Genomic DNA, 24,510 nt, shown 5'->3' with positions numbered 1-24,510 from the left:
CATTCAGTCCATGAAATTACACCAGAACTGGTAACAAATAATCAGATGCAAATATTTAGGATGAGAACCCAGTTACTCAGACTTGGTCTAACTAAAAAACTAATCAAGTAGGTACAGTGTTGCAGCTCCGTACCACTTCAGATTTCAGGTGAGGCACTATATGTTTGAATGTTCCCTGCAGGGAGAAAATAATCTGGGTACAGAAAACTAGCACAGCAGAGGGAAAGCTATGTTAGGCACATTCTAGTTTTTGATGTACAAGGTTAGTCTTTCTTGCTGTTCTTGTTTTTGTTATCTGGAGGATCATTAATAGTGAATAAAGTAAGTCTGGCAATACTGAGGACTGTATTACATGATCTGCAGTTTTTATTCACCAGGTCTTGGAAGTGAAATTAAAGTACCATATTTGAAAAGGTTTAGTGAGGCTTCTCACATTCCCATATGGGGGAGGCTCTGGATCTGTGGCAGAATCTTTACTTTTTAGAAAAACATCAATCTATGGAATGAAATAGCTATCCTATTTTAAGTTCTCCTGCCTCTCCATGTAATATTTACACCGAACTGTTATCTCATTTGATCCTATTTCTCTCTCCACTAATAGAGGAATTATATCATCTGGAGGGGGAATAGGAAAATATGCCATCCTGATATTGCACGGGGCAATTAATGTATTTCATATTTTAATAAAAATTATATAAATTACTCTTCTAAAAACTGAAACTGTTATACTTTGTTATTTGTACTTTCCCAGATTTGGTATATAGTTCTCCAAGCTAAAAAGAAAAAAATCCTTCAAAATTGTATATATTAAGGGAAAGTATGGACAAAAATATCCATATAATAATGGTGCCTTGCAGATGGTGAAAAATGTAGATGGTCACACTCCATATTACTCAATTGTATCAACACAGACATATGCATGGGGCACTATTGAACAATATGGGGCATGATGAGCGGTCAAAGATGTGGATTGCTAGCCCACGAATAAGAAGGGTTCACTTTACAAGGAAAATGTATATGAGAAGCAAAATTGGATGTAAAATGTATATATTTGCAGAAATCTGCACAAAACAGCATATTAATTTTTATGTTCAGTTTTTTAAAGAAAATATGCTCAATTTCATGTGGAAACTGGATGTAAGAGGCAAAAATGAAAAACTCACTGAAACAGAAATTAATAGATTTGCCCATCCCTTACTTATCATAACTGCCTAAGGGGTTTGACAGAGCACCCCGAAAGGATGGGCTGGAGGTGCCCATTTTTGCCCCAAGGGACGCCGCAGCAGCCAGACTGCACGGCTTCTGTCTGCACCAAAAAGAACCTGCTAAAAGAGGGTTCTTTTTTGTTCCCGCAGCAGATGCCATGTGTCGATGATGCAAACATGGTGCCATGATGTGTGGATGCGGTGCGGCGCTTGCATCACCATGGCAGCCTCCATGTAACGGGAGGCTGCTATGATGGCACTGGTGCCATGTGGTAAGGCTCAGGAGAGTGCGGATACTCCGCATTCCAAAGTCCTAATTCTGGCCCCAGGTCACTGCAAGCCAGCAGTCTGTATCAGGCCTACATATTACAAGAGGAAAAGAACATGACAGCAGACTTCCATACGGAATATCTAGTCCAATGATAGCAGAAAATAGAAGACATGGACCAAAATAGAAGGGATGTTTATCCATGATATTGAGAACTAGGCCTGCAACACTAATACCCTAATACCCTAAACAAAAAAACAAAAACAAAAAAGTACCAACCCCAGTTCTGATAATTCACAAATGTGCTCTAACACTTTCTCTTCAGAATAAAGCTGCAGGGCCTTTAATTCAGTTAAGACACATCCCCACCCAATGCTTTGGAGTGTCCCCCCCCCCCCATATGCAACAGAAACACAGAGAGACCCGAAAGAAAGAAAGAAAGAAAGAAAGAAAGAAAAGAGAAGAAAGAAAGAAAGAAAGGGCCAATCACATTTTGCTTAACTGTGTGCCTACAGCATGTATATCTTCCTATACCTCCACAGACCTTCTGCCATAGCTCTTTGAGGAAGTATGTGTTCAAAGGGTACTTCACATGTAATTCTTCCCAACATTTTGAGGGCAGCTGCAGGAGGCATGGACATGGGGCCCGTATAGAAAACTGGTAATAGTGATCATCAGCTGTTCATGAGGGAGAGACTGAGGTCTAGAATTTTACTTCTGCCTGTGAAATACCTGATCAGTATGTATGTATATATGTATGTATTTTTTCAGATGGCACCAGCATATTACCCTGTGCTTGTGGGTTCAGATACTCTGACAGGGGCCTGAACATGAAGAAGGAAGCATACAATAGACTGGTCAAAACTAGCTACACATACAACACGATACATGAAACCATGGCAGAAAAGAATTTTTCATCTTTGCAGCAACAAAAGAGTTATGTATCTTTGACTTATCATATGCATAACATAGTGGTATTTCAAGATTTTTGAGGCCACTTGCTCTTAAATTTTCTGGGAGCACTGTGAACATGAGCAAAGGAGAGAATCCAGGTCAAAGAAGTGAATGGAACGGATTGGCTTCTGTTTGCTTTACACAAAGAAATAAACATTTTTCACTGCTTCCAATTTAGGAAAACAGAACCCAAAAATGGAATACCAGTTAAAATCCAGATAAACCTTTTACTGCCCTCAGTCCCAGTAAAAGGTCTTCTTTGGCACTTGAGAATGATCACAAGTATTTTGCCTTTTTTATTCATAGAGAACAAAATTTACAAAGTCATTCATACATTTTGTCTTTTCTTTTTTTGTATTTTTTGTTTGTTTGTTTTTTACTGACTTCGAAAATTGGGAATATTCAAAATACACTTTTTACCCCACTTCATTCTTTCGTTATTTACAGGTATGTACAAGAAAAATGTAAGAGTTTATTTTTTAAATTGTATTAAAAATCTTTGCTGGTTGATTTCATTATATGGATGTTCCGTGGGATGGCTCCATGGCTTCTGGAATGACCCCACCTGGCACAGACTGAAATGACATCGGGATGGGGGTTTTCACAGGGCTCTGACGAAATAGTCCTCCATTTGGTGATCTGTGTTTGCACTGTATAGAGGGCATGGTGGCTGAGCTGCTAAGAGGCAGTGGCAGGTTGCTACCAGAGGCACCTGTGAGTGTCCTACTGCCCCCATGAGTTGTCTGTTCTGGTAAAAATGAGGTGACAGAAAGTTGTGTGTTCTGGTATTCACGGACAGGCTCTAGGGTCTGACTAGGTGGCAAGCCACCAATCTCCAAGGCTGAGATTTCAATGGAGGCTGGAGAGAGTTGCTTGTGAGCTAAGTCTTCATCAATTAAACTGTTCATACGCCTGTGGACATGCTCCAGGTTCACTTCTTTATCCTGTGTGAAAGGAAGAAAGTGGCAATTAATCCAAATGCACGACAAGGTTCACCACTAGGCAAACAGAAGATGATGACATACTGTATTTGTCTAAATAGTATTTAATTTGCATTTTCACCCACAGACAAAAATATCAATAGTTTTTTAGTGGGTTTTTCAGGCTATGTGGCCATGTTCTAGAAGAGTTTATTCCTGACGTTTCGCCAGCATCTGTGGCTGGCATTTTCAGAGAAGACAACAGCCACAGATGCTCGTGAAACATCAGGAATAAACTCTTCAAGAACATGGCCACATAGACCGAAAAACCCACCAAAAAAAAAAAAAACAAACAAACAAAAAAAACCTATGGATGCTGCCCATGAAAGCCTTTGACTTCACAAAAATATCAATCTTTGTTGGCCCCAGGATTCAGACCACTTTTACAGTCTACTTAGAAGCAGATCAGGGATAGACAAAGTGCAGCTCTGAAGTTGCATATGTCACTATGATGCCGATTTTGCAGCATTCAGCCTCTCTAGAGTCCCTGGATCATCCTTTTGGGGGCAAAAATGGGTTAATTGGTTCTCTTGGAACCTGTTTAAAATCTTCTTCCCCCAATTGTTCCAAACCCAAAGTTAACTTTGGTGACTTCAACCTTTTATGTCATGGTTCTTTGGTATTTGTGGTGTTCTGTGCAACCATCCCCCTGGAAGGTCCCAGTGGCAGAAAATTGATCCCTAAACCTTCCACACTTGCCCAACACTGAGCTAGACAAAGCATCCCTAACCTGATATGTACTAAGTTTAAAATAGTTTTTGCTACCTACTGGAATGAAACAGCATAGTGATTTCAAACACGTAGTAGTAGATAGCGAGTGGACTAGACTTAGCTTAGTGAACCACAGGTTGTTCAGGCTTGCCTGAAAACCTGGGCCCCAAAGGTTGACAGATGGCAGGATTTGGCTAAATGCAGATTTAGGTAATTTGCCTAGCAGAGGTTAATGTTCCCTTCCTATCCTCTTGGTAGTACATTTAGTCCCCTACAAATATTACAATGCTAAATTTTGTTTCATAATAAGGAGAGGAATTGAGCTAAGACAGCTTCCCCTATATTTCTGATCTGAAATATATTTTCCTCCATTGAAGGGATATTCTCTTCCCTTTGCACCACAGATTAATCTATCCAACAGAATCACCTAGTCTTCTACATAACATTTTCAAGGAATTCAACATTAGAAGGGCTACTATAAGGATGCCATAGGCCAAAGGCAGTAGGGAAGGCTGGTTCCATAAGCCCTGATACACACACTTAAATCTGGATCCGACCAATTGTTGGATTTCTACTGCTTTGTCTCTAATTGTGCTTTCTATAAACCCATGAACAAATCCAAGTAAAACATAGGTCCAGTATGTGATTGTGGATATGTAAATGATGGACTTTTCACACACTTAAAAATTCAAACATCTCCTTTAAGTCTTGCTGTAGACTCTCAGACTAGCAGAATGCCATTTGATTATACTGTTGTACACCACTGCAAACAGGTTTTATGTGGCCAAGCTGCAAACCTTGAGTTTTTCTGAATTTGCAGAAAATCCAAAATTAATGTCAGCAGCGCCACTTGATTACATGATGTTTGCTCACATGTGATAGTGCTTCCCCCTTTTCCTTGTTCCATTTGTTAAAGTGAAGTATTGCATGTGAAATAGTCTTGTGGACTGAAATATATGTGGAGAGAAAGGAGGCTCATCATGATGGTACAGATAGTTTAGCAATCTTTTTGATAGGAAGTCAAATGGAAGGTGAGTGAGGAGGAACCTAACAGTGATTAAGAATTAATTAATGGTAAAAAGAAAAAAAGGTGACTTGCCATCAACAAAATTCTTATAAGCAGAGTTTTAAAAAATGACAGAGGGAGAAATAAGCACTAATATTTCAAATTAGTGGAGTGGGATTATATGAATAGATGCAGAGGAAAGTCAGGAGGAAAAGAAGAAGAGGAGGAAAGGAGAATGTGAAACAACTTATACTGGACATGCGTGTAACTTGGCCAATGATGTGCAGTAATGATACCCATTTTCAGGAACCTGAGAGGGCAGGAGGTCTATGTGATCTGCAATTTTGTCCTTTAGCTATGTATAGTCCCAGCTTCCTCCCACAGACTTTCCTATTGTGTCAGCCCACAATGTTCCATTAATGTCTGTAACCATGAAATGATGTGGGACAGGATAATGATCTTGTTATTCCTCATAGCAAGTCTATTTGCCCACATAGAGTGCCAGTAATGGCAGGAAAAGCAACTGTGTCATCAGCCCATCCACATACATAGGCATTACTGTATTGATACAGGATGGAATCATGGGGTTATAACAACCAAACCACTACTTTGACATAGTACAGACTTGAAGCACTTGTTGCAGTGTAAGAGAAACTCCTCACCAGATCTGGTGGGGGAAACCAATTTCTTATTTTTCTATCAAATAGACCCTCTCTTTGACAATTTGAGAGAAGTTCAGATGTGAATCAATTTTGTTGACTGACAACAAATACTTTTCTAAGTGTCATGAGGCATACTGACAACACCATCATCTTCACCCCTGTTTGTTGTGACCCATTTCCCTGCCACCATGTATCCACTCTCAGATATTTTGGGAGGAAGATATGCTGGTTGGGGGTGTCTTGGAGCTGTCGTCCAAAAGGTTTTCAAAGCTCAGGATATAGTTTTCTATTATCAGTCATAACCCAGAAACTGCTGCCTAGCCTTTCTATGTGGGTAAACAGGAAAGTGTCTTGTACAGGCCCAACATGACTGATACCTTGAGGGATATTAGTTGTATACTCTTTTTTATTGCTGCCCAATTTGTCTACTTCATTTCAGTTGCAACTCACTCTTTCAAAAATCTACAGTGGAAAAGAGGTTTACCTATAAAAATCTGCCTGCTGAAGGAAAGAAAAGGGTATAACATATTTATTTTGTTCCTGTTTTAAAAAAACATTGAGTATGCATTATTATGCCAAAATTGACTGAATGAACATTTAGTATTTAATATAAATTAATTTATAACTTCATTAGTCAAAGTTTCAATGTAAGGTTAAATCTGTTGGTGTAATATGTCTTCAAGCAAAAGAAAAATATTTTGACTGACAGGTGACAGTTGAGTATTGACAACTGGAATATTTGGTTGGTTGAGAGTTATGGTTGAAGCAGCAGTGTATTTGCTGTGTGTGTTTGGACTAGGTTTGGATCTGTGAAGCAGACTTTGAAGTTGATTAGGTCAGAGAGGTGTGTGTGTGTGTGTGCGCGCGCATGTGCTATATTATATTGTGTATGTATGTATGTGTGTGTGTATTAACTGAATATAAAAGCCTCCAGGAACTTTGGACGATTCAACTGTCTGTGATTGTTTCTTTAAAGTGTGGAAAGTGGTCAGTGCACTGGCATTACCAATAGCGGGATGAGGGTTTGCTTTTATACTCTGCTGTGTTCACTGGTTTTGGCTGTAGCTGGGTAATTTTTGCCCAGACTGCACCGGAAGTTGGCCTTTTCTCAAATATAATTACTGACTGATAAAATCAAACTACATAGATAAATGAAAAATAAGATTCAGTGGAGTACAGTAATTTAACACTAGCATCTGACTTAGTTGAATATCCCATAATCCTACATAAAATTTTCTGGCTGCATTCTGCATGCACTTTTGCTGGGGTTAGTTTAGCAATTATTGCCTTCTGTTAAATCTAACTGGGACTATACCTAATTTAAGAACTTTTGTATGTGCTGTCATTTGTGAGGATATTAAATGTGGTCATGAAGCTTCTGTTTATGTAAAATAATATTTATGTGTTTACAGTTTTATATTCATTTACTTATGTGTGTATCTGTTAATTTTCTTTTTTCTTTTTTTTTGCATATCATTGTTTGACAATGTGCTCTGTATATACGCATGTCATAGTTAAAATACTGATAACCCTGAACATGTCAACAAATATCACCAAATATCATTGTTCTATACAGTAAGTTTAAGTTTGTACATCCCTGGTGAGATAAGCAGGTGTGATGATCCCTGTGGTCCAGGCAACCCAAACAGTGTCCCTGTCTTGGCACTTAGTCTCAGCAGATCCTTTATTTCCCCCCAAATCTCCTGGTCTCAGTTCACACTCCCTGCAAAGTTGAATGAGACTCTTGGAGAACATGGAATCACACTGCCACCTCCCAGTGAATTTATAATGACCTTTCCTTAACACACACTGGGACTTGTTAAGGATTTATAGTTCCCTTCCCTTTCAAAACCAAGCAAGCAGTAACCAAACTGAGGCACATGTAAAGAAATAGTAGAAACTTTTAAATAAAATATTTATTCTATTAACAAAAATAATATAAATCATACAAGGACTTCTGACCTTGCAGGTACAATACCTATAGTTATCAGGTATTCATTTCAAGCAAGCCAACAGAAACAAAATTAATAAGGCCTAACCGTTCTAACTGACACATTCCTAAGTAACTGATACAGAGATGGAATCTGCCAGCCTAGATGGGTTTGAGATGTAGTTACTGGCCTTGGCTTAGCACAAACTACCTTCCTGATGTATGGTTTCTTGACACATGCTCAACCCTGTAGTTTTTCCCAACTGGCAAGACCCACATCAAGGGAAAGACTCTCACTCCAGACTCCCACTGCAGAAACTCCTCCAACTGATCTCAGAGGCCTTTTATATCCCTCTGTTGGAAGCTTCAGGAAGAAACTCCCTCTCCTGCTCACTGATTGGCCAAGTGGGCCTTCCATCAGTTGTGATGTAATTACTCATTTGCATGTACCTCCCTCCCAGCATAGCTCTTTACTGCCTGACAGAAGTCTTCAACTAACTGGAGGCCCAGTCATTACAGCAGATATGTACAAAACAGTTTCCTGTGTTGAACAGCCAACATATGCAGATAAATCACTTCAAGGTGATTCTGGCCACTGTACTATGCTGGTGTAACTATGCTGCCATATGTGGCAGTAGCAGGAGAAAAAAAGGCAATGTGTTCAAAAGCCATAAAAAAGGTATGTATTGTAGAAATAGTCTGCTTGGTAGGGATGGAAAGCATATTCAAACATTTTTTTTCTGATACTGAGATACCCAGATGAGAAAAATCCTGGACTGATGAGAATTTTTGCAGTTTGGGACTTATTCTGTGCAAAATTCACAAGTGGTTGTTTGGTGCAGAAAATGAATTTTCTGTGCAGGAAACAGCATTTTATCTGTGGGAAATAATATTTCAGTGCAGAAATATCAGTTTCTGCACAGAAAATGCTATCATTGGAGATTTATTCTATGCAAAATTCAGATGCGGTTGATTTGCATATAAAACAGCATTTTCTGACACAGAAAATGGCATTTTGTGTGCAGAAATTGATATTTATGCATTGAAATATTATTTCCCCCTGTGAATGGGATAGTACTGCAAATATCATCTCCTGTTGCTCCAATCTTCAGCACCTCAGAAACATTTTTGGTCAGGATACTGTCAGGTTACAAAGGTAGATTTTTAGGTTATGTTTAGTTATACATAATAAGTGTGAAGACCCGGCAGTTGTGAGAACCTAAGTCCAACTTACAGTCTTGAAACTGCTGAAGAGGAGAACAGGTATTGTTTGTTTGATTTACTGTCAACTGTATTCTCTATTGTTTTAATTGTGTTTTGTTTCAAGTCATATTGGCCCGTTATAGACGGGCCAGAAAGTACGCGCAGAGTGCGTACTAAGGTTAGAAAGGGGCGGTGCTTCCACACCTCCTAACCCTAGTGAGAGCTCTGCACGCACAAAATGGCAGTGGCCATTCCACACGGCTGCTGCCATGAGGACGTCACGACCGTGCCACCTCTATACTGGGCGGCGCGGGCATGACATCCTCGCTCCGTGCCAGGGCACTTAGTGCACCCTTAGCGCAGAGCAGTAAGGAGCTCCGTTTCGGTCCACTGGGCACTGGGCGCAGCCTTCATAGGCTTGAAGCCCCATGGACACCCCTTTTCAGGCTGTGGGGAAGCGGCCTGCAAAGCGGCAGATTGGGGCCTCAGCGGCTGCCGGTCTAGCCGCTGAGGCCCCGATACACCGGGGAAAGGGGCGGATGCAGCCCACCCCAAAGAGGCGGTCTGTAACCCACCATTGTTAGCCACCTTGGGTCACATATAAAGAGAAAGTCAAAATATAAATGTAGACTAAGAGCCTATATTACAGATGTAGTTGCAAATACTTACCTATGTATTGTCTCTTAACTCTCTAAACCTACCTTAAGAGCCAGCAGCCACACTGAGCAATGGAGGTCTCCTATGCTAGTGACAGGGCTACAGTAGGACCCAGTTTCCAGGTGCCTTCTACAGAAATCTTTGGTGAGACATTCAGAAACAGTTCCCTGTTAGGCTGCATATTGATGGTGGGAAGATGCTAGAAACATCCCAATCATCATCAGAACGTATTTCTGTCACTTGGTGAAGCTGCTGGCTCTTAAGTTAGCTTGGTCAGGAAGCATTTACAATCCTGGCAATAGTGCCACAATCAAAAACATAAATGCCTAACAGTTATGGATGTGTAGATCTAGCTTATGCATTTTTAACTATTCAACAGGATGCCAGCCTAAATAAATGAATAAATAAATGTAATGTAACGTAACCTAGTCTTGCTCATCCCGATCTATTGTGAGACTACGTATTCTTAAGGTTTTATTTTATTTTACCAACATAGGTGGTCAATTAGTTTCTTATAATGAATTCCCTTTTTTTACAATAAACAGCTAATAGCTTGTTATGTTACATTTCGAACATTATTGTTGTTATGTGCCTTCAAGTAATTTATGATTTATGGAGACCTTATGGTAAACCTATCATGGTGCTTTCTTGGCAAGATTTGTTCAGAGGTTTGCCATTACTTTCCCCTGAGGTTAAGAGAGTGTGACTTGCCCAATGGGTTTACATGGTCAAGCTAGAAATCAAACCCTGGTTCTCCAGGGTCATAGTCCAATACTCAAAACAGTATGCCACTACTACATAACATGGAATAACTTTTGTGGTGTAGCTTATTTGCTTATTTCTAAAGTTGCAGGGTGTGTGGCCTCACTGCTTTGATGTCTTTTTTTGTACTACAGATCAAGGTCTTTCAGCATGTTTTTTTTTAAAAAAAAATAATGGACACGTAACTATTTTAGTTCCTTTAAAAGAATGAGAAATTAAGGAATTCCCATATATATGTTGTATATATAGATATATATCTTTAAAGCCAGGCAGCACCACAGCCAAAGATTTTCTGAGGCACAACAGGTTGGTGAGCTTGAGAATGATAAGTGCACCATTTTCCTAGTCACAATGTGGACTTAGATACACAGGTGGACAGGCCTTGCTGCAATGGCTTTTATCAAGTTGCCCTTGACCCAGAGCACACTGCACTTATCATTTCCCATCACTCCAATCTGCAGCACATCATATACCCTTCAGCTGGGGCACTGCTTGGCTGAAAAGGTATATTTTGGGGGTTTTGTTTGGTCAGTAACAGCTGATGTTCTCCCTCCCTCCCTCCCTCCCTCTATATCTTTCTTTTGTTTTTCTTTCATCTATGAGAGAGAAACATTTTCTTTGAGACTTGGAACTATAGCTACTTATGAAAAATCTATAATTACTTTTAAAAAGTAACTTTCCAAGCTCTGTCAACAGAGAAAAGAGCAATCACCAAGGAGTAACCATTAGGATCAGAAGTAGTAACCTTCAAGCAATGATAGCTAGTGTGAAGTCGAAGGCTTTCATGGTTGGCATCTATAGTTTTTTGTGTTTTTTGGGGCTATGTGGCCATGTTCTAGAAGAGTTTATTCCTGACGTTTCACTGGCATCTGTGGCTGGCATCTACAGAGAATGAAGGATCTTCTCTGAAGATGCCAGCCACAGATGCCGGCGAAACGTCAAGAATAAAATCTTCTAGAACATGGCCACATAGCCCAAAAAAACCCACAAAAAACTAATGAAAGCTGGTTTCCGAACAGTTCAGAAGAGTTTCTTTTTATTATGTATGAAATGTTCAGGAGTGTTCTTTCACTGTAAATGAACACGTCTGATCCACCTGGCTGTAGCTGAAGTTATTATAAGTTAGGCAAGGCGTTCAGGAGGTAAGACAAAACTTTTGAAGCTGAAAGAAATGAGAGTGCAAAATGAGCTTGGAAAAGGGGCATTAACCAAAATGAGCTTGGGAAAAGGGTGTTATGGCTAAACAAAATGGCTTTTATGAGACTTTGTGAAGATTTGTTGGGTGCTAGAATATTGCTGCAGCTAGGAAGCCTCTACCCATTCCTCAACAATTTTAATTAACTTTAGAAGTTTATGTAACAAATATGTGAGATTCTTCCCTCTTGGTAATGTGGGTGTTATTGTTATGTAACTGTGAAAACCTACACACTCATATATAGATATAGATACAAAATGGAGATATCATGGTGCTTATATAAACATACAAGACAAATTTACAATATTCACCACCACTTTAGGAACAGGAGCCAATTTGTACATCGTTTGTTCTGCTTAATTCAACATTTCTACAAATAGGAATCCGCTCTGAGTGAAATGGTGAAAAAATGGAAAGTTCTTGTTTATCAAATAGTTTGCGTCTCCTGGTGGGAATTTTTTTGCAGGGTGGGAGAATAGTGGGATGTGGTGGGTAAATCCTGGCTACATGTATATGAACAATTATTTGAGTTCCATAAACCATGTAAATATGTTACTGCTATGGTCTTCTCAATGAAGGAAAGCTTATCTGTGTATAGTGTGGTTTCACTTGGATAGATCCTGGTTGTTGTTGTTGTTGTCGTGTGCCTTCAAGTCATTTCCAACTTATGGTGACCTTAAGGTGACCGTATCATGGGAGTTTCTTGGCAAGATTTGTTTAGAGGACGTTTGTCATTGCCTTACCCTGAGGCTGAGAGCATATTAACTAACTCATGGTCAACCAATAGGTTTCATGGCTGAGCTGGGAATGGGACTCTGGTCTCCAGAGTTGTAGTCCAATACCCAAACCACTTTACCAGGCTGGCTTTGGATAGATCCTATATTATATAACATTTAAACTAACTATGGGGCAAAACAGATGGTCCTGAAGGAGCAGCTTCAGGGCGTCCCTTTCATTGCCAGATCAGGGCCATGGCAACTGCAGGCCACTGCCCCAATCCTGTGTTTTCCCAGCTCAAAAACAAGCAGGAGAAAGCAGCTCCTTTTTGAGCTGGGAAAAAGCCAACTTTGCCACTGTTTCAGCAGCTTTTCAGCATTTCTGTGGTGTGGCACATGTAAACGATGCATTGCAGAACTGCCGTGAAGCCACGGCATGTGCGGTCAGCCATACAGCTTCCCAGAGGCCTGGGGGCATGCGCTGTCTGAATGCCATGTCCTCACGTTGCCAGGAAGCTGGCTCTTACTACCAGCCTGTTTTGACCCTATCTGTATTTTATCTTTTCTGTATCCTGTTACACTCTAATTCCACCCACACAACTATAGACAATATGTGTAGATCCCACACCAGTATTAGACTTCTTTAAAGACCTATGGCGTAGATGTGGGAATTGCTTGTATGACTTACCCATCCCTGGAAGGCCAACCCTATTTTTAGGCAAAGTGAGGTGGCTGCTGCTGTTGCTCCCTTGCATTCATGGAGGGTCATGAACCTCCTTCTGCATACTATGGTCCCTTATGTCATCATTAATAACAGATATTGAAAGATGTATTTAATGAACTTGCCTAGTCCCTCTTCCAGAAGTATTCTGACAAAAGACTTGGTTCGAGGGAACCTTTTACTGTTGCTCCCTTGCATTCATGGAGGTTCATGAATCTCCAGAATGTGGAGGTTCTTTTTGTCATCAATACTAATAGCCATTGAAAGACAGACTCCATAAAGTTGTCTAGTCCATCTTCAAAGTCATTTATGCTCGTGGCCATCATTTATTATTATATAAAGTAGGTAACCCTGCCTGTTTTTTGTTTGTTTGTTTGTTCATTTGTTTTTGGTCTGGCCTGAATCTTGCATGAAACAGTTTTGTTAGATTACTTTAAATTCCCATATTAAGAGAAAGAATAAGATATTTTTTCCTACATGATGGATAGATATACTCAGTAGTGGAGCTATTTCAACAAAGAGCTAGTTGCTGGCATAATTGAGATCATTTCCCAGTCTGTTGGAGTGATTCTGTTATGGAGTTTTTCTTTCTTTTTTATGCTGTGACAGGAATGCATTTGACATTCTGCCTAATTCATTGAAGGAAACTTTGTGGTCTTCCAAGCATATGTTGTACATACAGAGCCATTTGAGTTTTCATTCTCTGTCAAGACCACATTTCAAAATGAATGATATGTTGATGGCTTCCCAAACTGCCAATAAATTCAATGCTGGAGGGATGAATCCCATCCTACTTACACAGGTGAAATTTCTTAACCTTAAAAAAAAAAAAGAGGATTTTTTAAAAACTATGCTTCAATTTTCTCACATATTTTGCCTGAGGAAGGACTTTCCAGTTCCCTTCTAAATTTGCTTTAGGCAAAAGCCAATTGAAACATAACCTGTTTAGAAACTTTGCTTATTTATTATCAGTCTTTTGACTTATTTTATATTCTTCCAGTACTTTTTAATATTTCACTAAGGGAATTATCATTCTAATTTCCTTTGAAATAATTTAAGAAGTGAGAGACAGACAGATTGTATACATATGCATGCTTAGAGCTGGCTAACTTTATGCATGAGCAAAGTATTATTATTATATTTATTTATATTCTGCTTTCACCCCAAAAGTTGGGACTCAGAGCAGGTTACAATTTAAAAGAACAGTACAGTTAAAAACATGCATTCCCATAAATTTGTTTATTTGGTCATTGACCAATATAAAATAATAAAAACCAATAAAATAATAATTCCCATTCTCATACATTCCCATAAGACCAAAAACAGAACCCAACTGAAGTCTGGCAGACATGAGATTCTATAGTAATCTCAAGATTTTTTCCTCCACTCCTCCTCCACTTAATGTGAGATAATGCAAATGCACCTCAACTATTACAGTATTTACATTTGTTACATTGGTTAAATAGTTCAACATAATTCACCTCGTGAATGGCGGTCTAACACTGGGCAAGCCAAATTGCATCTATGGTGCTGTACTTTGCTGATACTGGAATACCCAACCCAAATCCAAGGCTGATTCTACTCTGTTGATAGCCTTTGGAGCTTCAGAGCCAATCTTCTTTCATGTCTAAATATCTCATGAGATCAAGGGAAGCATGACCACATCATATAGATAGTCCTGGGTTCAATCCCTGGCATATGTGGTCAAACAATTCTATGTTGCAGTGCTTAGAAAGACCTGGTTGAAATGCTAGAGATTTGTATGGCTGTTTGGAACAGGACTATAACAAAGGGATCAATAATGAAACACAGAACATTGCAGATAAATGGCACGAAAGGAGGATGAATGATAACATTTTCCAGTAATGAGCCACATCAAATGAGTTTTCTGTATGCATGGCAAGTTCTGTTTGAAAATGCCAAAGTTGAATCCTGTGAGAATGTATATTTTCTGCCAATGAGGTGTGTGCCTTCCTGATGGGTGAGTCACATGGAGTGTTTTCAAGGCATGGTTGCAGGCACAGGATTCTTTGCAAAATTATTTTGCTCACCACACTTGCAAATTACCTTTGGACCTTAGTTTTGTAATATAGCTCAAAATAGACAAAGAATATGAGTAATAAGGTTGTTTTTGTTTAGATGAGGACTGGGGTGTGCAAAATGCTATCTCATGTTCCCTCGGATGAACTTTGTTTTCCTGGATTTTCTCCCCATCACTGATCAATTGCACCCATCTATCTCTTGCATGCCACGTGGCAATTAATATTCATTTTTAGACAGACTTTGTTTGATTTCAGGGTATTTAAGCTATAGCTCAACTGGTTTGGCTGTAGGTGCCACAGAATTCATTCATCACAGTTTAAACACAACTATAATGATGCTGCAAATCAGCTGAACTCTGAGTCCATTCAATCTTAAAACTAATTATTGGAGTTGAAAATATTCTGTCTCTACATCTTAGACAGAAATGTGCTGTTTCTGTGTTTAGATGGATTTTTTCCTTAACATGTACTCTTTCATGACAACTTGTTCTTCAGTCAATTTATGTTAATATTTATGATTTGTGATTCAACCAACAGCCCAGTAATAGCCAAAAACATTAAACTACTTAGAGTCTGACAGTGACTGTTTTTTGTATGATTGTCATATATGTGTGTGTTTGTGTGTGTATATATATACCCGTGTCTCGCTCTCTGAGTGTCATTAAAATAAATATAAGAAATATATTTATAAAAAATGTCCACCACTTTTACGTATTGCAGAACTGATATGCAAATTTTAGAGATGAATAAAACACCATTTTAGGCCTCACTTCTTTTGCAGGGGTAGCCTGCAGAAGCCATTGAGGTCAAATGAAAATTTTGGAGAGGCTGGTAAAGTTACTTTTAGGGGCTCTTTCTTCCAGAATCTTTCAGGTGGCTTTACCACTGCCTATGCTGGCGATTATGGTCCAAAAAGTGACCTTTTCAAGCTGAAAATAGATGTTGTGGCAAATGCTAAACAACCAGAAGTTCTGGAATAGAATTCCACTGAAGGACATATTATTGCCAATGCCTTACACACAACTGGGTGCTTAAGACAAAATTTAGGCTGGAGGGACAAGAAACAAACCTTACTACCATTTGGAATCAGTCTGTGTTTTGTCCCCTCATTGTTTCAGATACTGGACTGCTTGCATACTTCCAGCTTTTTAGAAGCTGGGAATCTTTCTTCAGGCACCTCCTGTGTCAAATAATATTTCCATTTCTTCCATGGAAGCTACTTTAAAGGAATCTGGGACATATCCTAAGAGAGGAGTGGGGAAAGAGTTCTCCCCTCCAACCATCTGCAGGACCCCAAACCACTAGAATAGGATTAAAAAAACTAGGCAAAGGTTACCCATGAAATGGCCATCTGGAATGGCATTTTGCAGGAACAGATTCATCCCCCACCTATGACACCTCCACTTAAAGGTAGATGAAATGCAAAATATCACTGAAAGACTGGCCAAAAATATCTACAATATCAAACTAGAATGTATCCCCAGTCATGTGTGGGTCACATTTTGGGCTGATTTTCGGCTCACAATGCCACCTTGCAATTTGCTGAAGGGGTGAAAATTGTCCTCTGTCACAGTTGCCCATCCCTAATTCAAGGTGCACACAGACATATATATGGTGACACTCTGCCCCCCCCCCCCAGTAATTTCTTGGAATTCATCTTGAAAATAACTAGCCTAGTCAAATTCCCAAAAGCTAACTAGACTGACAACAGGATGTCTAGCACTTATCTTTTACACCAGTTCAGACCATATGTTGCAATTGTCTTCCATTCTTTCTTTACTCCTCTTTATGAGGAGTTACACCTAGGAGTTCAGTGAGATATATTCCACACTTCATTCCTTACTCATTCCTAGAAACAAAGGCACTGCTAGATGAGAATAGTCCAGAGTTCTAGAGATGTTCAGCTTAAAACTGTATGCCAAAAATATTTCAATCAACTGTCACAAAATTATCAGCCTAATGGCCAGGTTTACAATATGCTTTCAGTTTTGATTGGCATGATGGGTGTCTTCCATCTTGAAGAACAGGAAAGGCTAACGGTATTTTGCATCTAGTGATCCCTGTGTATGAGCATCACAGACAGTTTATATTATTTTACTAAAAGAAATGGAAGGTATGTGGTGAAGGACAGTTTTCATTTATTGTGACACACATTTTTTCTTTAGTCTTGTGCTAAAGTTCTACTTTTCATTTAACTTGCTATCACAGCAAAGTGGTTTGCTGCATCAGTTGATCTGATCTGGAGTGAATACTAGAGATGAAAAGAACTAATATTTCCACTCTGAAGACTTTTGGGAAATGGCAGAGTGATTCCACTCTTTGCTGTCTACACCCTGGTTTGGACTGTAGAATTTGGAATATAGAATAATGTGTGGCTTCTTTAACTTTGGAAAGGAGTTCCCAGTGTGCTGGACACCATTCTGCATAAGTGGCTTCTGAACATGCAACATGGATGCCTGTGTTCTATGTATGTGTGTGTGTGAGAGAGGGAAGGAAGTGAAGGAGGGTGATGATATACATACATACATACATACAGTCATGTTCCAAGGCTTCTGGCATGCTGAAGGGATAGTGTACACTTTGGACAAGATGTTGTCCCTTTTTTATATAGTTCACATCTACCAGGGACGTAGCCAAGGAGGGGGTTCTTGGGGTCCGGACCCCCCCTTCCATTAGAAAAATGAATGGTGTGTGCTGCTGCGCCGCCGCACCCAAGCCCCATTATAATGGTGGCACTTAGTCTGGACCCCCACTTCCTAAAATCCTAGCTACATCCCTACATCTACACACATTAGTTATGCAGGATTTCAAAGTTGTGTAATTGATCATACTGCAAGTGCCTTGGCCTTGGACACCCCAATTGTGCAGTAGTTGATTTACTCCTGATCCACAAAGTCAAAAGTGTGAGAGAGGGCTGTATGCTTGCAGAATGATTGGATGTACATGAGACTAGACTCTATACAATCTCTAAGAAAATGCAACCACTTCTGCAACTATTTTTTTATAGTTTTCCACCTATTTCAATAATGGAACTGGCACCTTCAGCAACATGCCAGATTCCCATTCCATTCCAAAATGCTACAAGGACAGCTGCATATTTTGAAGGTAATTTGTGAAAACATTGTATAGAGAGATCATGTAGCACCTTTGAGACTGAGAGAAAGAAAGTGGCAACATGAGTTTTTACAGGCTTCAGTCTACTTCCTCAGATGCATTTGTAAGACTGAGTTAGAGGAGCATCTTGCTTCAGTTTAATAAATGTTAACATACCATCTAATAAATGAGCCATCTTTAATGGTCTACCAAATGGCATTGGAGAGCACACTTCTGCTGCATAGCTCAACTGACCGAGAGAACAAGCAAACCAACAAAATGCAACAACCGTAATTTCATCCTTGAGGCTTGGCAGGACATTATAGAAGGCAAATGTGCATAAGCATTTAAAAAGAACTAAGTTCCCACTGTAAAGATAAGTCTGCTGTCCATAATACCTTGCTAACCTGTTAAGACAAATCTTAAGAAATCTCGTTCCTTAAATGTGTGGTGAAATGCAGGCATGTGGTGGAGCATGTTCATTGTGACACAAGGAATTCTGATGGAATCTAACAGCATCTGTATTCTAAGACAACTTCAGATCTCATAAGACGAGAGAGAGGGAGTCACTGAAAACTTGGGGTCATTTTCTGCTTCCCTTCCCTTCAGTTATAATTTCTGTATCACTTCCACTTCTATACTTTCCCTTTATGTCGATCTAGATATAGTAATAAAGGACATACTACTACATGCATAATAGAGATGTTACTTATTGGCAGGGTATATGCTGTTTTGATGATGCCTATAAAGTGCTATACAAATTTATGGTGCTACATAAATAGACATTATTAATAATAATGTTATTGTCATGATTGAGAATGGAAAAATGCATTTCCCCCTGTTTAACAGATGGAGTGATGAGGGGATGTGTGTATGTATTTGAATTTGTAACTTTCTTCATCTAAGAACATGTTCTCTCTATATGTGTGTATTTTGCTTCACAATGATCAAAATTGTTTGGCAGAGATCCAGCATTATTATTGCAACTAGGATGACAGTATTCCAGCACTGTAGTTACAATGCCTCTCCAAGCCTTTCTTTACACCATGGCAACATCCTGATCACTGGAGATTAGGACACTGGGAAATGATATCTGTAGCATCCTCCTAGTCATAAGGTGAAACAGATAAATGGAGAAATCTTTCAGGGTCCTGATAAAACTGCTTGTCCCATGGCATCCCATCAATGGAAGCATGCTGCAGACTTCATTTCTCACCATCCTGATTACCAGTGCTCCATAAATACTTCAGTTGGGGCGCTGTCAGGCAGCAAAGTTAGGTTTTGGGGGTCAGATTCAGTTGTTCATGACATAACAGTTATGATATTGTAAGTCCATCATATGATTTCATAATTGATAAGCAGCATGTCAGTTGTTTATTTTATGTACAGTATTTTTGTACAAACCAGAAAGACCTTGAGGGAGGGGAGCTTTCATTGTCTCAGTCTTGTTCAGGAGAGAAAAAAATCTCACACTGATGGTTGATTTTTAAAAACAACAAAGTTTTAAAAAAGTTAGAGTTCTTCCTAAGTTGCCACAACATGTTTTGTTGAAAAGAAAACAAAAAAATATATGGTGAATATTCTTTTCATCACTAATGCATACAATAAATATAGTTTCCCCCCAGTATTCACTCCCTTTCCAGTTTCTTCCAGCACACATTCTAGTTCTTTGATATCAAAGGACAGGCTCACACATGCATGATTATTGCTCAGTTGTTGCAGTGTCAAGTGGTGTGCTTGGATACATGTGAATGATCTATCACAGATCAATCACCATGGAGTGCTCTCTTCTACCACCTCATAGCTATGGAGCTTTTAAATGGCATGAGTTGCACACTGAAGAGCAGATGTTTGTAGTGTGCTTAATAGCTAAGGCTGCAATTTTAAACACTGTTGTCTTGTAATGATCCCATTTGGACTCTATGGGCCTTGCTTTTGGACAGACAATATATGATTGGGCCGGAAATCATATGTAGGAACTGCTCCTGTGCATTATCATGCTTTATGTATCATGGTGGGTCTGAGGATGAATGCTTGTTCCTTGTCTCTGAAACTTTTTCACTGTCATCAGTTCTTCTGCTCATTTTGCCAACTCTGAATAGTTCCAGTTTGTCTTGGAAAAACCTACTGTTTACTGCATTGCTTTACCAGTTATAAGATTGTTTATTTCCTGCTCCCAAATAACAGTTTATTTCATCTTTGAAAATTAGAATACAATACAATACAGGTGATTATTTATAGGAAAACATTTAGCCAAAAAAAAAGTACACAGATTTCAGACATGCGATTGAAATACAGTAAGAAATAATTTAAAAAGCAACATAAAATACAAACATACAATGAAGGGGAAAATATAACAGTTGTATTCTCTTGTGTTTTCATTCACATGAAACAGAGAACAGAACATGAAAAGAAATAACCATGAAAGTGTGTCTGAGGGGAGGAAACTAAGGCAGATGGTAGGAAAGTATGAAATGCAAAAAAGAAAATAATCTAGATTGTATTTTTAAGTACTAAAAATACTCTGGTCCCAAAGCATTTCAACTAACATATACTGAAAGTGTGCAAAGGTACCAGTTATATCAATTGTATCTTGGAGGAAATCCATGCTTATGTGTCACAGGGCCTGACGATACACACTAAACAACGACCACAATTACCTGTAGGCCTTTCCATTGTTTTGCCTTTCCAAAGAAATGTATGTTTCTAGGGTTGGTCTTCAAAGCCAAGGTACACAATCAACATCCCATGTAATATCTCTCTAGTTGCTCTGTACCATTTTAGATTCCATAGAAAACAGCATTGCTAATGTAACACACTTAATAAGGACCGTTTCACATCTTATCAATTTAGCAAGTATATGTCTCTATAATCTATAAATCTTCCATCATTTCTGTTCTTTTTCATTACCAAGTGGGAAAAAATACTTTTAAAAAATAGTGTGTGTGTTGACTTTTCTATTTGTTGTGGAAACTTGCATTTTTGAAATCGTCTTTATGGTAGTTATGGTATTCTATTTCTTACGTTTTACTGAGAGTCCCAAGGCTGCAGAGTTGTTGTCACATGTTTTGAAGCATGAGACTTACACACACCTTCCATGCAGCCAGGAGCTCAAATGTGTGAGTGCTTCCCTACATTAAAAGAAAAGAAAGAAAAGGAAATATGTGCATATAAAAAACTAGTATGCCTGGGAAAGTGCCTAGCTTCCACCATGATAGGTTAAATATGCAAGCTAGTTAAGACAAGAGGGAACATTTCCAATTTCTGGTGTACCATCGTTTCCACCTAAAGTGGTATTGTCCAACAATGAATGTATTACATAGGTCTGTTATTTGTTAAGCTTGTTGTATGAAAATTTTAAAAGGTGCTTTTATAAATTCAAATGTTTTGAGGTAGGTTAGAATACATATATAATTATTCTCCAATGGTATAATTCACACTGATGTTCTGTAGGTGATAATACACAAGATGTGTTAAACCAGTGGCCTTGTGGGATGGATGGTTTTCATTCTCTGACAATGCCAGAAGGGCATATAGCAATATTGCAGGAAAATACAACACCTTCCCACTGAATGTTCTGAAAACTGGAGGCTTGTGTAATTATTTCAATAAACTATTGGTTGCAAGGAAGACGAGTGAAGGCACTGACAATGACAAGATGCCACTATTTCAACTTCTGCAGCATTATCTCATGGCTGGTCCTTTCATGGAAGGCATCTAAGAGGCATCTTCAAGGAGTATGGGTTGTTTTTTTAATGGTCTGATAAGAAACAGTTAGGCAAACATGACTCACTCTCTGATGTTAAAGAGCAATAAAACTGTCATTTCAAGATGATTGTAAAAGAGAGCTGTTTTCATTATTCAGAAGGGGATGGGGATGGGAAGGGGAAAATACTTAGCCAAGCTGCATGACTGTAGACGTAGTTGCTGATAATCTCCATTCTACACAAGTGGCAAAGGAATTACAACTCCTGTCCTCCTTTGCAGTCAGTCTTCCTAAAATTGTTACATCACAATATCTGTTCAAATGTTACACTACTTTATGAAAAATAAGTGTACGGGATACCTTTGCAAACTAAAGGCACAAAAGGCCAGCTTGTTGTCTCACAGAACGTTTGCAATCAAAAGATGTGTTTGTATCTGTGAACAAAATCTTTAACAGAGATGTTAACAAGATGAAGGGGCAATTGCAACAAAAGAAATACTGTGTGATTGTAGCAGAAAATCCATTGTAAAAAAGGACCATTGTTACGAACAGTTTCCCCAGCAATTGTGAAACATGTTCAGAGTGTCAGACAATCTTTCATGGAGGCCTCTCACTGATAGCGTCTCACGTCTGGGCTCCTTATTAACTGCTACAAAATGATGCAGATGTAAATTAGGACAGGTTCAGGGATCTATTTATTTTTTACTACTATGGTTTTCAGATAAAAAAAAGTGAGAAATGACAATCTGATGTTAAAGAACCACAATGTATCTTCACAGACCTGAGGAAATGCATGTTCAATCTATATTCTCAGTGGGAAGCAATGTTGTAAAGGTAGGCAATGCAGCGAATTGTCTTCAAGTCATGCTCTGCTCTGTACTAAAGCTCAACAGGCAAATTAAACTATCATCTGAACATTTTTTTCCTAGTTGGTCGTCATCAAGATAAATGTCTCTCCCTAGAAACTCTCTGATGTGATCTCTACATTCTTGTCATTCTTTCTTATCATACCTTCAACCAAGTTTAGTTTAAAAAGAAATTCTCTAAAAGGAAATCCTCTTGAATCATGGTTGATCAAATCTCATATAGTTGGTGGCCAGAATCCTATATCCCCGTCTATGTTAGGTAACTACACATAGCTATGTAGCAGAGGTGCTAAGAAACCCTGTTAGTGAATTGTGAAGATGTGTATCAGGACACCAGTATGAGTAGTCAATGTGTATTGCTGTCTGATGGGCATCAGTCCCATTGTGCATCAGTTTCATTGTGCAACCATCACTTTGCCAGCTCTGTTACAAAGTAACATCACAGAAGATCTCTACTTGATACAGATGTTACAAAACTGCCGAGTTCCAAAGCCCATATAAATAAATCCACTTACAAAAAAACATAATTGTGAAAGAGGATACTAACTGACTGCTCTAAAAGTTTGGTGTACGATCCTTCTGATGTTCGCAGGAGACAACTGATTGTAATTCTGCACTATTAGAGAGGTAAGCGAGCATGGTTGAAGGCAAAGATGTTCTTAGGAGTGGACTGTTAGAACTGTTAAGGACTGCTTAGCAATCAGCATTCAGACCTTGATACAAAGAGATAGTCATAGCAGCAAAGCTGCAGTTTCCAAAGCATTCAGCAAACTAGGAACAATCAGAAACACTACTAGAATTTCAGGTATGAATCAAGCAGACAAAGAAATATAAGTAGAATTTCTGTGAGGAACAATACAAAAGAAGGACAGAATAGTTCTCTTCCTAAGTGAAAGGAAACAGTAATAGGTTACATGGGCCCTTTACAGACTGCCCAAAGGGGCGGTCTTGGGCCACTGCCGGTTGCAGCGTGGAGGAGCCACAGCAGCCAAACCGCGCGACTCCTCCACGCTGCAAAAAAGGAGTGCAAAAATCGCACTCCTTCTGGCAACCCAGAAGAGCCGCCGAAAGTGCCAAAGCGTGCACTCACGACGGCTCTTCCGGGTTTAGACATCCAGCCGTTGCGCGTCCGTTATGTCAAGATGGCCGCGCCCGTCTGTATAGGGCGCTGCCATCTTGCCGTATGGAATACGCGCGAGGGGCAAAGGTGTGTCCGGAAGCGCCGCCCCTCGCACATATTCCTGGAGCAACGACGGTGCCACTTAGGCCCGTCTGTAAGGCGCCTTAGTTAGAACACCTTACAAGTGAAACCCATTACTAGTTGATAGTTGGTGTGTATAGATGTATACATATATCTGTCTGTGTGTGTGTGTCTTTGTATCTGGGAGGGAGGGAGAACATTCTACCACAAATGTTTAGGCAAATAATAATCCCTATACTGTCCCCAATAGAGCTAGCTGTGCTGAAGCCTAGGGACACACAAGCCAACTCTGCTGGATTCAAAGATGGGAAGATCTCTCTCTGACACTCACACACTCACAGCTTTATAGTATAAGGTGATCTAATGGTATTCCAGGAAGTAGTTTTTTGTGGGATTTTTGGGCTATGTGGCCATGTTCTAGAAGAGTTTATTCCTTCCAGGAAGTGATGCTAGGCTAGGAGACTATGGAGCTTGACAGACAGCCCGACAGACAACCCACCCCTAGAATCACTGGGTTGGGGATGCAGCAACTGGACGCCATGTCCCCGGCCTGCTGCATTTTGCAACTCCTATTCCTGGCGCAACAGGTACGCCATAAGGGCCATGGCGCGGCCTTATGATGCCCCTCGTAT

At 39.4% G+C, this 24,510-nt stretch overlaps 1 protein-coding gene across 7 annotated transcripts in view; it reads right to left on the bottom strand.

The window, feature by feature from the left end:
• Window positions 1-1,966: 1,966 nt before the first annotated feature.
• GRID1 (glutamate ionotropic receptor delta type subunit 1) overlaps window positions 1,967-24,510 on the bottom strand; it is an 887,376-nt gene continuing 864,832 nt past the window's right edge. For 4 of the 7 annotated variants that reach the window (XM_042459512.1, XM_042459516.1, XM_042459515.1 and 1 more), the window contains one exon: window positions 1,967-3,371. In XM_042459512.1, coding sequence (XP_042315446.1) covers window positions 2,943-3,371 — 429 coding nt within the window. In that variant the 3' untranslated portion in view covers window positions 1,967-2,942. Of the gene's footprint in view, window positions 3,372-20,258; window positions 22,461-24,510 lie in introns of those variants that run through there. The other 3 variants (XM_042459520.1, XM_042459517.1, XM_042459519.1) reach the window with 2 other exon arrangements.

This window comes from Sceloporus undulatus, chromosome 3, assembly GCF_019175285.1.
Source record: "Sceloporus undulatus isolate JIND9_A2432 ecotype Alabama chromosome 3, SceUnd_v1.1, whole genome shotgun sequence".
Lineage (NCBI taxonomy): Eukaryota > Metazoa > Chordata > Lepidosauria > Squamata > Phrynosomatidae > Sceloporus > Sceloporus undulatus.
The sequence above is the reverse complement of the archived record's forward strand: the minus strand, read 5'-3'. Positions and strand labels throughout refer to the sequence as shown.